Source organism: Cariama cristata, unplaced genomic scaffold (assembly GCF_000690535.1).
Source record: "Cariama cristata isolate BGI_N322 unplaced genomic scaffold, ASM69053v1 scaffold39816, whole genome shotgun sequence".
NCBI classification, from domain to species: domain Eukaryota; kingdom Metazoa; phylum Chordata; class Aves; order Cariamiformes; family Cariamidae; genus Cariama; species Cariama cristata.
The window spans coordinates 893-13,733 of record NW_009621102.1 but is presented as its reverse complement, the minus strand read 5'-3'; the positions used below and the strand labels follow the sequence as shown (position 1 = coordinate 13,733).

The window sequence follows — 12,841 nt, the reverse complement described above, 5'->3', positions numbered from 1 at the left end:
GCCCAGCAAGGTAAGACAGCTGTTTGTTATTAATCAGGAGCAGGCGTGAAAGAGGGCTTTCTCTCATAACCATCCTGGCTGTCAGGAGGACAAAAGGTTGTCAGGAATATTGTGTGGAACCTACAGAAAATATCTCTCTTTTTTTTTTTAATTTCCCTACCTGCCCCTTTCCCACTTGCAAAGTGTTCCAATTTGGATGTTCACAAATTGGAGGTTCCTAGAATCAGTAGTTATAATGTAAAATATTTGCCATAATTTATGTGAAAAATTACTCTAGTTTGCCAGTCTAGAATAGCATGCAATGGTGGGTAGCCACAGTGAATTTTGACTGTAGGTTTTTTGGTTATAGATAAAATATGAGTGAGTAAATAAGTACTTTTTTTTAAACAGTGATTGCATTTGAAGGTTTGGTAACTGTGACTTTAGGGCCTGCACCTGAGAGTCCATGGCCTAAATATATTGTATTGCGACAGGCATTCCTATGGATGACCTGCGGTGGAATCTTAAATTGATCCCCTTGCTCTTGTCCTGAGAGGCCAGAAGGATTACCTGTACAGCCTCAGAGCCGGTGGAAAGAAAGTTCTTATGTTCCTGCTTTCCTGCTGCTTTTGCCTTGGCTTTAGGGCAATCTCTTTGTTATGTGATTAGCTTGAGAGAGGCTGTTTTCAGCTTGCCCCAAGGATTCCTTCCTACTAGTTATGGTAACTAACATAGGGAAACATAGGAGACTCTTATTCAGTTTATATTAGCTAGCTAACTTAAAATTAGAATTTTTGAAACGTCTTTCTCTTTGAACACAATAGCCATATGTGAAACACAGAAATAACTGAATGGTTGGAGGAGAGAAGCTAAGGAATTAATCATTCCAGCTTTGACAAAATATATACTTGAGTGAAATCTGGTCACACATAAGACAGTGAGAAGTGCCCTCTGATGTTCTGTGTTTCAGCTTGCCAAATATGATCTCCCTCTTGCATTTTATACTTTTTAATTAACCAGCTCTCTATTTGTTTAATTTCTGGGTCTTACCTTTCCAATACAGGGTACAGGGTGCTCAGTTCTTAGTGCATTCCTTCCAGAACCTAGAAACTGAAGTGCAGAGGAAGGTGAAATTTTTGTTTATTTTCCCATGCTCTTTCCATGGGAAGCACTCTTGGTTTATAACATGTGATGAGTATAGTAAGTAGCTGGTTGTGCCTAGAATGTGTGAATTGTTAAATAGAAATTACAATATTTACATATAAATAAACTAAGTAATCTTTCTTTTGGCCACATCACACTTAGTAGTATCTTTAACCCTTGAATTGGAAAGTTTGGAAAAGTGTGTGCATGTGGAGAGGATTGTTTTGTTTTTCAGAACTTCTAATAAATTGCTAAGTCTTTCATATATCTTAGGACTTGCCAATGTGTATATTTCTCTCACTCTTCTCCACCCAGTATATTTTTGAAAGGTTTAATTTGTAGGTTCCATATGTTAACTTTTTTTTAACTTAAATTGTTCTCTTTGTTTTAAAGCTAGTTGGGGAATTGCTGCAATTCTCTTTCTGAACTTGTTCCAGTAAATTAAGCTCTCCTTTTCTTAAAGGTTATTAAAAGGGAGGACCTGTTTGTAACATCAAAGCTCTGGAATACCAAGCACCACCCAGAAGACGTAGAGCCAGCGCTAAGGAAAACACTTGGAGATTTGAAACTGGATTACCTGGACCTGTACCTCATGCACTGGCCTCATGCCTTTGAGTAAGTTCTACATGGAAAGGGCACAGAATGCAGAAACCCAGCCTAACATAAGTGGCTGGTATTATATCCTGAGTACCTTCTTTCCGAGGTGTGAATTTCTTCCTGGGTATACTGCCTGCAAGATGTTTTGCAGTGTGGCAAATAGCATAGTCCTACAGACTGTCATACAGACACTCTTTTCTACCCATAACCTGTACACTTACTGGTATTTGGTCTGTTCATTCACGGAAACAATTGTTTGAATTTCATTCTTTGAATTTCAGCTAGGTGGGAATTTGTTTACTGTTAGATTTGTAGCATGTCTGTAAACATACAGTGCAGGAGACAAAAGTTCTGTTTTTGTGTAGAAGTATTGTAAATAGAAAAGGGATAATTGTTCTCATTATTTAGCAATGATGAGCTGGAAAAATTAGTATTAAGCCTTCACTTAAAATCTTTAAGCAATTACTTAATTTTTTTTACTAGTGAGAACAACTAGCTAATGAGATTAGGATCACTAAACTTCTGACAGTTTGTCATGGTTGCCAAAGTCAGGTAACTGAAAGTTATCTAACTGGGAAAAAATAATAAATCTTTATGGGACAGGTTTCTATAGTGAAGCTTGCCATCTTATACTAGGTGAAAATTTGGGTTGCTGTGAGGTAAAAATCTTTGAGTTTAAAATATATTAGGAGTTTAAAATAGCCTAGTGTCTTCATCTAGGCATTGGGGAGGTGTAGCAGCTATTCTTGGTTCTGTCATTGGCCTACACGGTAACCTTCAGGAAATACCGAAACTGCTTTGTGCCTTGGTTTTACTTATCTGTAAAATGAGAGTTAAGTGCTTTGTAAAGGAGACAATACTTTTCACTAATAGTTATTAACACTTCTAGAGTGGCCAAGCACATGCAGTATCATGGTGGTATCTATATGAGGAGGAAATGAAAATGACTTCTTAGGACACTTTAATTGCAGTAATTCTATGATTTGAGGAAATATGAGATGAGAAGATACTCCACTTAAGAGCTAAATGCATTTATTCTACAGCCCCATCAGAAGCAGAGTTCCTTGCTTTATTGTCTTGTACATGTGGGAGCAGTGTGTCCCCCTGCTCCACCCTATAATCAGTGAAAAGGCGAGGGGGGGATATAAATCTCCTGACCAGATGTTTACATGGAGACTTTGCTCAACAGGGGAAACCCTGTCAGTTTAAGAAGCTTCTGTCTGTTCTGCAAATTTGAGAATGGTGGTTTTTTTCCCGTTCTAGTCATATGAACTGCATTTTACAAAGCATACAACACTAACGATAAGAGGAAAGATGCTCAAATATAAATGTATTCCTCAGCATAACAGAATGAGGAAGTGTTTTCAACTAGAGCTGGCTTGGAGGAAGAACTGTTAAAAATTCCCCCTGTTGTGAAACAGGTTTGTTTTCCAGTTGATTGAGGGGAAAAAGTTAACCATTGCTTTGGTAATAACATGTAACACAAATAATGATGTATATTTAGATAGTACTAATATTTAAATTTGCTTGCTGTTGTGGAAACTGTTGAAAAAAACTGACATTCTAATAAAGCAGTTTCATATTTTCTCATTGGAAACTGTTCACTCTCTGTTTTCCATGAGCTCTACTTCAACTATTTTATTGCATGGTTATCTATAATGCCTACTGTATTGGGAAAACGAATGTTATTTACACAGAAATTAAAACAGAGTTCCGGATGAAAATCACAGTGCCTGTAGGTCTTGAAAATTAATCTCTCACTTAACGTATTACTCTTGACATATGAGGCTGCTTTTTTGAGTTGGGAGCTTGTAAGGCTTTCAGAGTTATTTTTGGTTCTAGATTTGTTCAATGACATGAACAAGAACCATCTCCCCTTGTTCCCAGACGCTGCCATTTCTCACACCGTTCACTGCTTAGCTACAACTATGTAAGACAGTCTCTGGGATCTGAGCTAGCGGTGTCCTGCAGTGCTTATGAAGCAGTGCTCTTCCAGTGGGATTGCTTGTACCCCTCCAAGCATGGACTGCTCAGAGACCAGTCATAGCCCTTTGGCAGTGTGGTGGTGTCACCTGGCATAACCAGGTTCTTTGTGTGTGGGGTTTTTTTTAAATTTTATTTTATTTTTTAAATGGGTTGGTACGACGTACTTTGAATACAGTCTCTCCTAGACAACTCTTAAACCAAGATCCCTTTGGGACCAGCTCCAAACAGACTATGAAGAGTATCAATCCTCTCAAAAACAAATTGAAAAAGCAAAGCTGCCCTCTGAGTTGCTGCTCTCTCAATTGGCCGTTTTGCTAGAATCAAAGTGTGCAAAGCACTGCTGCGGCTGCAGTGTATACAGTGGCTTATCACTTCTGTGTAGTCGCTACCATATAGATAAGTAGTTCAGAGTACTGTATAACAAATTTACATGGGAAATACTGTATGTGAAATAATTTCTTATAGGTTAAATCAGCATAATGGAATTAACAGACAAATTTGCTCAGTTTGTACTCTACCCTCCAAACTATGTATAGACTTTTAAGAATACTTTGAGGAGGAAAATTTCTTTTAGTGAAGAACTAACATAATATAAATAGTGTGGTGTATGTACTTACACTTTACCTTTGTTGTAGACGAGGGGACAATCTCTTCCCAAAGAATCCTGATAACACGATGCGTTATGATTACATTGATTACAAGGATACCTGGAAGGCTATGGAGAAGCTGGTAGAAAAAGGCCTTGTGAAAGCCATTGGGTTGTCAAACTTCAACAGTCGTCAGATCGATGATGTATTAAGTGTGGCTACTGTCAAACCAGCTGTGCTCCAGGTAAGATGAATAAAGAGGATGAATACCTTTCCTATTTGTCTATAAGAATAAAGAGTTTGCATACCAATGCTGTGTGTTCAGCATAAGGGGTGCAGCTTCTTACACAGAAGAATATAGCCAGCTCTGCAGGAGTAGGCACACAAAGGTGGTCTTTCTAGGGAGATTAATTTGTTGGAGGGGAAGCCTGTATCCATGTTCTGTGGCCATTTATGCCTGCTTAGTTGAACAGGTCTGTGGAAGAGTTTGTCTTCCCTGAGAGAAACAATTTAGTCTACAAGAAAGTCTATAAGAAAGAAAGATTCTGAGGGAGTAACTTGAATCCATCCTATAGAGAGCTTCCTTGTTTGTTGGATGATGTTTGGTTCATAAGGAAAATTCTTCATCTCCTGGATAACTTACTTTACTTAAACCTTATCCTTAGAAGGTTTTCCAGAATCTGGAATGACCTCCTGTGATGTGTTCTGGTTCTGCTGTGCTTTTGACTTCTGTTCATTTAGAGTTTTGTGTTGATACCTGTTCTCTAGCCACTCATCGTGGGTCATTTTAATAGGTAGAATGCCATCCTTACCTAGCTCAGAACGAGCTGATAGCTCACTGCCAGAAGCAAGGACTCGTCGTCACTGCCTACAGTCCCCTTGGTTCTCCAGATCGCATGTGGAAACACCCAGATGAGCCTGTGCTTCTAGAAGAACCTGGGATCAAAAATCTAGCAGAAAAATACAGCAAGTCACCTGCACAGATCATCCTCAGGTACAGAACAATTGTGAGAGGGGAGACCTGGCCTTAAATAAAGCAGAACATGCAAGCTAGAAAGAATCTACTTAAAGTGTGTGTTGTTCTGCATCAGTGGGGAGTTAAAATCACAGGGAGTGCCAAAAGCAAACCCCATTTGGTGCTTGTTATACAGAGTTGGTCCTGCCTTAGGGCAGGTAGATAGACTAGATCAGAGGGGCCCATTCAGGGCCTGGATCCATGCCTGGGACAGTTCCATACCCTTTCTGCTGTGAAGCAGCAGTAGGACAGTTAAGGCAGCAGCGTACCACATTTGAGTGCTGCCTACTGAATTTACATGTGGCCAGTTGCTTGAACCCTTGAGCGCTTGCTACTACGTTTGGATGGGCTCTGAGGAAGAGGAGCTGAGGAAGGGACCTTCCTTCTTTGCACTGAAGAACCATTTGCTGTTTTGCTTTTATAGCAAAAGCCAGCTCCTGGATACTGAGAAACAAGATGATTGAGTAATATCCAGAATATGATCAGCACCTTGTAAAGTAAAATTGGATTTCTGTCCTCATTTTTTGTCTGGCTTCGTATCTATCAATATCACTAGCAGAGTTTTGGGCAGCAGCAAGTTACCCTGCCAGCTGAACATGTTCAAGGTTTTGTGCTCAAGCCATTAGACAGGCACTTAAGGGATCTGCATTTTCTTCTAGTTTCTCAGTGGTTGTCATGTTAGAACTTGCGTAAAATGCTTAAGTACATTTTCCTGATTTTCTTGGGTTTCTAGCTTAAAGCACCTGAAACTTGCTTGTTCAAAGGCATGAACATCTTCCCCTCACTGATTAACCCAGTGGCTACTGTCTTGCTTGAGCTTGGACATACTAGGTCCTAATACACTACAGAGCCATGTCAGCCCTCTTCTGGGTATTTTTGTTTCACATAGAAACATAAGTGGCATTTCTGCTGCCACAGATGATTACTCAACCAAAATAAATATCGTGGGTTTTGGGCTGCACACACAGAAAAATCTCTCCTCCTCTTAACAGATGGCAAGTGCAACGTAAAGTGGTTGCCATTCCCAAGAGTGTCACTCCCGCTCGCATTCAGCAGAATCTCCAGGTAAGTTGAAATGAAGGAAATGCCCTTTCATGTGAGTAATATACTGCCCTACTACTTGCAGAGCAACAAGCTGATGCACTTGGTTCATACTTGTTCATCAATGTATGCACTCACTTAGAAGGGTGGGTAAAGATTTTTGGAAAACAAACTTGATATGTTTTAAGCAACTAAGTGTATAAGCGTGAACATGCACAGTCTTGTTATCAAGAGGTAAAGAATGTACTTTGTAGAAGTCTAAATGAAAAATCTTTACTGAAATTTATCTGAGACAAATTTATAGAACAAGGGAGTCTTCTAATGATGTTCAGTGGTTCTTATTTATGAATAATAGTTGCTCTACCCTGCAAGTGAGGGCTGGTGACTATTTCTGCAGCAAACTGCCATTCTAATGATGCTGAAGGAGTAAGTGTGGTTCACTTCTGCTCTGAAGTAGAGACAGTTCACTTCAGGAATTATTTGAAAACTCCAACTTTAAATAATCTTGAGGGAGGTCTTCAGATCGCCTCCTGTGATATTTTTTTCAGCCCTTAATCGTACAGATTGGCTGGTTACATACTTGCTTTTAAGTTAGGAGTTGTTTCTGTAACTTACTCCCATAAAACCAAATCCTGCCATGTTGTAAACTGCTAGCAATCTCAAGAAATTCCAGTAAACTCTGCAGTTACTTGAGGTTTAGATCCACGTGGCAATAGAATATTGATTGAATAGGGAGTACTTACTTGGAGGAACAGTCCCACTGCTTTTTATCTTTGTGGAAGAGTGCCATGCAGTGTCAGTGTAGGCTTAGAGTTGGCAAGTGTATGAACACCTCAGGCTTTAAGCCTTTGTTTTGGTGTTTATTATAAAATGAGTCTAATTGCAACTTCATATTTATAAATGGAAGACAAACTAATGGTAACCTGTGGTTATTGAATAAAGCCTCTTGCTTTTGTTCTCAGGTGTTTGATTTTAGCCTCACAGAAGAGGAGATGAGCCACATTGGAAGCCTGAATAAAAACTGGCGTTACATTGTGCCAATGATTACGGTAAATTTCTCATGTTTCTAATAGTTTTCATTATGTGCATGTGACCACAACTTGAAATTTTTGCAGTTTTCTTTTTTACTGTCCCCATCAGAGCTACTTACTCACAAAAACACTACATCTGTTTAGGATATCTAAGATGAAAGGACTTTTCAAAAGCTAGGTACTAAAAAGGTAGCTTTTTGAAAACTTTTCTCTTCTGTTTTGGCTGCTGATGGGGCTCTTGAGTTCTCATTACTGACCTGTCCATGGGCCTTTAAGCCAGAGTACCATCTTACTTCAAATCTCACCAAACTCCTGCTGATTTATTCTTCTCAAGCAGGCTAAGGTCCATGGCATTTCTCCAGAAGTACTCTTTGTTCCAACTGTCCCCATCTACTTTACACCATAAACCTCTAAGATCAGTGAAGACTCAGGGTGCTGTTAGTTCTCCACATCCATCATGGAAGTTGTATGAGGGAATTTGTCCACTCTGCTCCACTGGATGTTCTCCCCCCTTCAGAATCCATTGTAATGATCTTCCTCCAATGTAAGGAGTTTGGCTTAGGCTAGGCTGTTGTATTTTTTTCCCAAATCCATTAGCCACAACATCTTTTAGCATCAGTAGTTTGTCACGTGAAACCTTACCTTGTGTGCTATCAGATGCCTCTGTTTTTAGAGAAACCAATGCCTTGTAAGTGTTGAATTTTCCCTATATTAAAGGACCTAACCTTGTTCCTTTCCCCTCACTGCAAAAAAAGTCATTGCCTTGTTGTCTCCTGTCTCTATAGTGTTCCTTGTTTCTTATTGTCCTGCTTCTGACTATACAGCAGAGAGCTGTTGCCGTTCCCTGGTGCACCACCATCCAACTATAGCAACTGTGCTGTAATGAGTCTGAAGTGGTTTATCCCTTCTCTATCGTGCAAGACACAGCATAGGTACAGTAGGTCTCTGCAAATTTGGAAGCTGTCAAGTATACCCTTGCCCCTTCAGCAGTTTGTCTGCCGATAAATTATTCTCCAGTAGTCAGTGGCTACTGGCTATAGGAATTATTTGGGGAAAGCGTTTCTCCAGGTTTTATCATTGAGGTTTTTTGAGTACTTGAGAGCATATCAGTGACTAGTTTGAGTTAGAAAAGAGAAGTTGTGAATGTGTGGTGAGTGACTGTCTCATATCAAGGGTAGATATAGCTTTTACTGTTTGTCATGCTGGGGCTAACAAGAGCTTCAAGGCCATGCTTTTAACTGTATAGTTGCTTCAGTATGTGTGCGTAAATATAAACCCCCACATCCCTGCAACCAAAATTATCTTTGTATTTATGGATCAGGAGTCTGTACACCAAACTGCAAGCTTAGATGCTCATCTGTGTCAATGCGGCAGTGAGAAGCACACCTGCTGTTGACAGCATGGGGTTTTTTGGTGTGTGTGTTTTGTTTTTTTTTTCTTTTTTCAAAGTATGTTGCTACTCATGCTGCAAACAAAGTTGTTTTGTTAATGAAACTGCAAAATACATTAGATTGTAGCCTGACTTGGATGAGCCAGGCATAATTCATGTACTTTTGTTACCTGGGAGACCTGATCAGATCACAGTGATTCACAAAGGAGAGATGAAATACAGTTCAAAGTGCTAGCCTATCCAACTAGAAAAAGGATGAATGTGATGCAGCTGGGCTTCAAAGATATTGCCATATTGTCAGATAAGACAGGAAGAAGCAAGATGAGGAGAATTAAAACACGATTCTGTAGCTGTAAGATCTCTAGCGGAACCTTTTGTCTCCTGCCCATCCCTTCTAGACTTACTGGAAAGAATTTTCATCAACTACAAATTAAAATTCCTGTCTAACCTTTCATGCCTATCTCCTCTGTGAATTTAACTTGCAGTGTCTGGATTTCAAAGTGTGATACGGCAGTGATAGCAGAGCCCTGTCATAACTGAGACAGTTTTTCCTTGCTTTACTTGACTCATGTATAACCACAAGTTCTTACAGTTGTGTTGCTCTTCTCCACATTCTGTTTTGTTTAAAGCCTGAGGAGAGGCTATTAAGTTGCTTTATAATTTAACAGTTCATTATCTGTATAGAGGCTGGAAATCACCTTGCACCAGCCTGAAATGGAAACTTTTGGAAACACATAGTTGGCCAAGGAGTATACTTAAGTGAAACCTGAATGACTAGCAAGCCAGGAGAGGAGGGGTGATTATGTTGTACACATGATGATTTCTCTATTTTTGATAGCTAGCTATCATTGACCTGCAGTGTGTGCGCTACTGATTTTACCCCCTGCTCCTACTCTCAAATTCCTGGGGTAGACTGGAATCAGCTATGTGAAACATTGCTTCTGGCAGCTGCTGTCTTGGCATGCTGAGAATAAGAATGCTTATCTGAAGAGCTGTTCTGTATAGCGAAATATGCAGGGGGAAGAAACTGGGGGGAAAAACAAAGAATATGAATTCTGAGAACATGAGGAAGTTGTTTGCTCTCAAGAGAATATGAAGATACTGTGATACTTTTGTCCTCGGTTTTAAGGATTGCCTTCAGTTGGCAGCTTTATTTTATTTTAGTCTGAGCATCAGTCAAATGTTAAATCTTAACATCTTTGTCTTCTGCTCTGTAGTGCCCCCAAGTGACTAATTTCACACTTCAGTAATCACTGTAAACAATTCATTACTAGGGGTTCCAGTTGTTGCTTTGAAATGCAGGTTTTATACTGAAAGCTAATAGAGGGACTTGGTAGCAGATGCTTGGTTTGAAAGTCCCTGTGATTCCCTCTGCCCCCATAACACTGACTGATCTCTAACACCGTATTTATATGCGTAAAAAAAAAATCACATTTATATGTATAAAAATCAATTATTTCTCTAACATAACTCAGTCATTAGTCGCTTAATACAAGTTTTTACTGAATGATGCTAGTCTGTCACCCAGGGAAGCGTGTATCTCTTTGCCAACGCTGCACCTAAATTTCCCCAAATGTTACGGATGAGGAGTGAGGCTTTACCTCAGCTGCTCAGAAGTTGAGGGTGTTGCAATGGACTTAGTGCAACTAGAAATGCAAACTGTGCATCTGAATGCTTAGAGGTGGGATGTAGGAATTGAAACTTTTGCATGGCCATGTCTGCTTTTGGGCCAGCCTGAGCCTCTGTTTGATTATTTGTGAATATCGGTTTCAGTATTCCCATTTTACAGCTGGAAAAACTGGTCTTCCGTGAAAATGTTCTTAAACAAGAAGTGCTATGAAGGAGTTCAGTGACACTAGTCATGCTTCAGTATATGACCCTGAACAAGTTATTCAGTGTGTTTCATCTTACCCATCTGTAAAATTGGCAGCCCAGCAACTCTCTTATCATGGAAACATGGGCAAAAGCTCCAATTCCAGTAAAGTGTTTTGAAGTGTGCATGTTACAACACTTACTCAAGGACAGCTACAAGGCAAAAGGCTTTTAACTATTCTTAATCGAATTCTTCAAGCCTCAGCAGCTTGAAAGACACTTGCTCTAGGCTACAGAAATCTATCTCCTTTTTTTTTTTTAATTAATTTTAAAATTTTACTTTCAAGAAGTGCTAAGAGGACTCAGGAATAGAGGGAACAGCTCTTGTTTAAGCTGGAAAAGATGTTTCCAGATGTTTGGGATATGAAGATTTAGAAATCTAAACCATGCAGGATTTGAAACTGGGAGTAAGAATGGATTTTTATCTTTCTGACTTGAGTCTGTTTACTTCACAGGTGAATGGAAAGCTAGTAGCAAGAGATGCTGGACACCCCCATTACCCCTTCAATGACCCCTATTAACTACTAGAAAATAAGGTGTTAGAGCAACATGCTCCTCTGCGTGCCCTTCCACAAAATAATTGTTGCTACAATTTGTCAAAAAACCTGTCCAAATACAACCTTCCTTCCTGAGTAGGTTTACTTACAATGTGCTGGTTCTAATTGACCTCCTTTCTGGAGGTACCGTAGCTTCCATGTCAAAGTTTGAGAATTTATTACAATGACTGCAAGCTTGCTCCTGGAAGCATCAAATCTTTTGGGGATTAGATAAAAAGTGAGGGAGTCTAAATCAAGTTCCAAACATATCATCAGGCTTAGGCAATACTTGGGGCTTACTGCCTGTGGAACAGTTTCAAAAGCTCTAGTTATTTAAAAAAAACCCACAAGGGTGAAGGCATGAAAGTATTTTAAGACTAAACAATTGCTCGGCCATCAACTTTGATATCTTTATTAATATTTTTTATACAGGGAATGAAGTGAAATGTGCTACAGTTGCACTATGTCCATAAACCGTTCATTAAAGCCCAAGTAACCAGTCATGCCCAGGGCTTTTTATCCACTTTAGAGTACTTGTGGGACTTAGAATTCTTTATTTTCTTCTTAATTTGCCTGTAGATTTGAGGAGAACAAATGCATACCCTGGAGCAGGCCTTCAGGGCAATCCTCTCTGTTGCTTGTCACGTAGGTTTCAGGGCTGACAATAGCTCTGATCATCCTATCACAAAAGCCTCAAGAACTCTTCAGCAAGTCTTGTAGGAAAACATCCTGCTTTTCCCATAAAGTTGTCCAGTGTCTCTTTACTGAAGATGTCCAGTTTGAATTCTGGAAGGTCACAAAATCAGTTCCTGACTATACAGTAAAGGCAGAAGGTTCCGTCCATTTTAGTGTCACGTTTTTGACTGCTGCCTGGGTTGATGCTTGGGAGAGCTGGTTCTGTCTCCCCTTCTACCGCTGCCCTGCCGGTAACACTGGGCAAGTCACTTGCCTTTCCTGTGCTTCTGTTTTCCTACTTGCCATGTCTCTGTTACTCCCTGGCAGAGACTGGTTTTACTGAGTGCTGATACAGGGTCGAGCAGGACTGGAACTCTAGCTCTAACAATGGTTTTATTTTGTTTCAGTCTCTTAATGAATTGTCTAGCCATCTGAGTACAAAGGGCATGAGGTGTTAGTACCTACCAGTGCTCTGTTGGTGATACTTTCTGTGGCCTTAGCTATGTTAACACTTTATTTCGGTTTTCTCTACCTGTAAAATAGGATTAATGCTCATTTGCCTTGGTGCAGACAGGGTAGCAAGGCAGAGTTTCTAAAGACCTCTGGGATTTAAAACAAAGGAACTCTTTCAGATCTGTTCATGCCATTCAGAGACAGTCATAGGCGTGACTCCTTGTTTGCTGCTGGATAAAGAAAGCTTAATTGACTGGAAGTGAAATAATGCTTATTTTTTCTTTTTCCCATAGCAATAACAAACATCAAATTAGAAAAATAATCATCTGTATTCAAATAGTTCAAAAATTAAAGAATTAGATTATTTTAGTTTTGATAACCTCATTTACAGTAGGCCTATAGTAAAACTGTATATTCATCTCAAACGTAATGCCTCCTCAAGTATTTCCTGCCCTGGGCCTCACAGCGTGCAGCTGAACTGGAACAAACCTGTTTATCACTTTTTGTAATCCTTTTGTAAAATGTAAAGAACTTTT

At 39.6% G+C, this 12,841-nt stretch overlaps 1 protein-coding gene across 1 annotated transcript; it reads left to right on the top strand.

The window, feature by feature from the left end:
- Nucleotides 1–1,585: 1,585 nt before the first annotated feature.
- On the top strand, nt 1,586–11,629 carry AKR1A1 (aldo-keto reductase family 1, member A1 (aldehyde reductase); the record flags this gene model as incomplete). The annotated part of the gene is made up of 6 exons (XM_009701835.1): nt 1,586–1,737; nt 4,341–4,536; nt 5,087–5,286; nt 6,300–6,372; nt 7,311–7,397; nt 11,097–11,629. Coding segments are annotated over 6 exons (774 nt in total), but the record flags the coding sequence as incomplete, so codon positions are not given.
- Between the last annotated feature and the right edge of the window lie 1,212 nt (nt 11,630–12,841).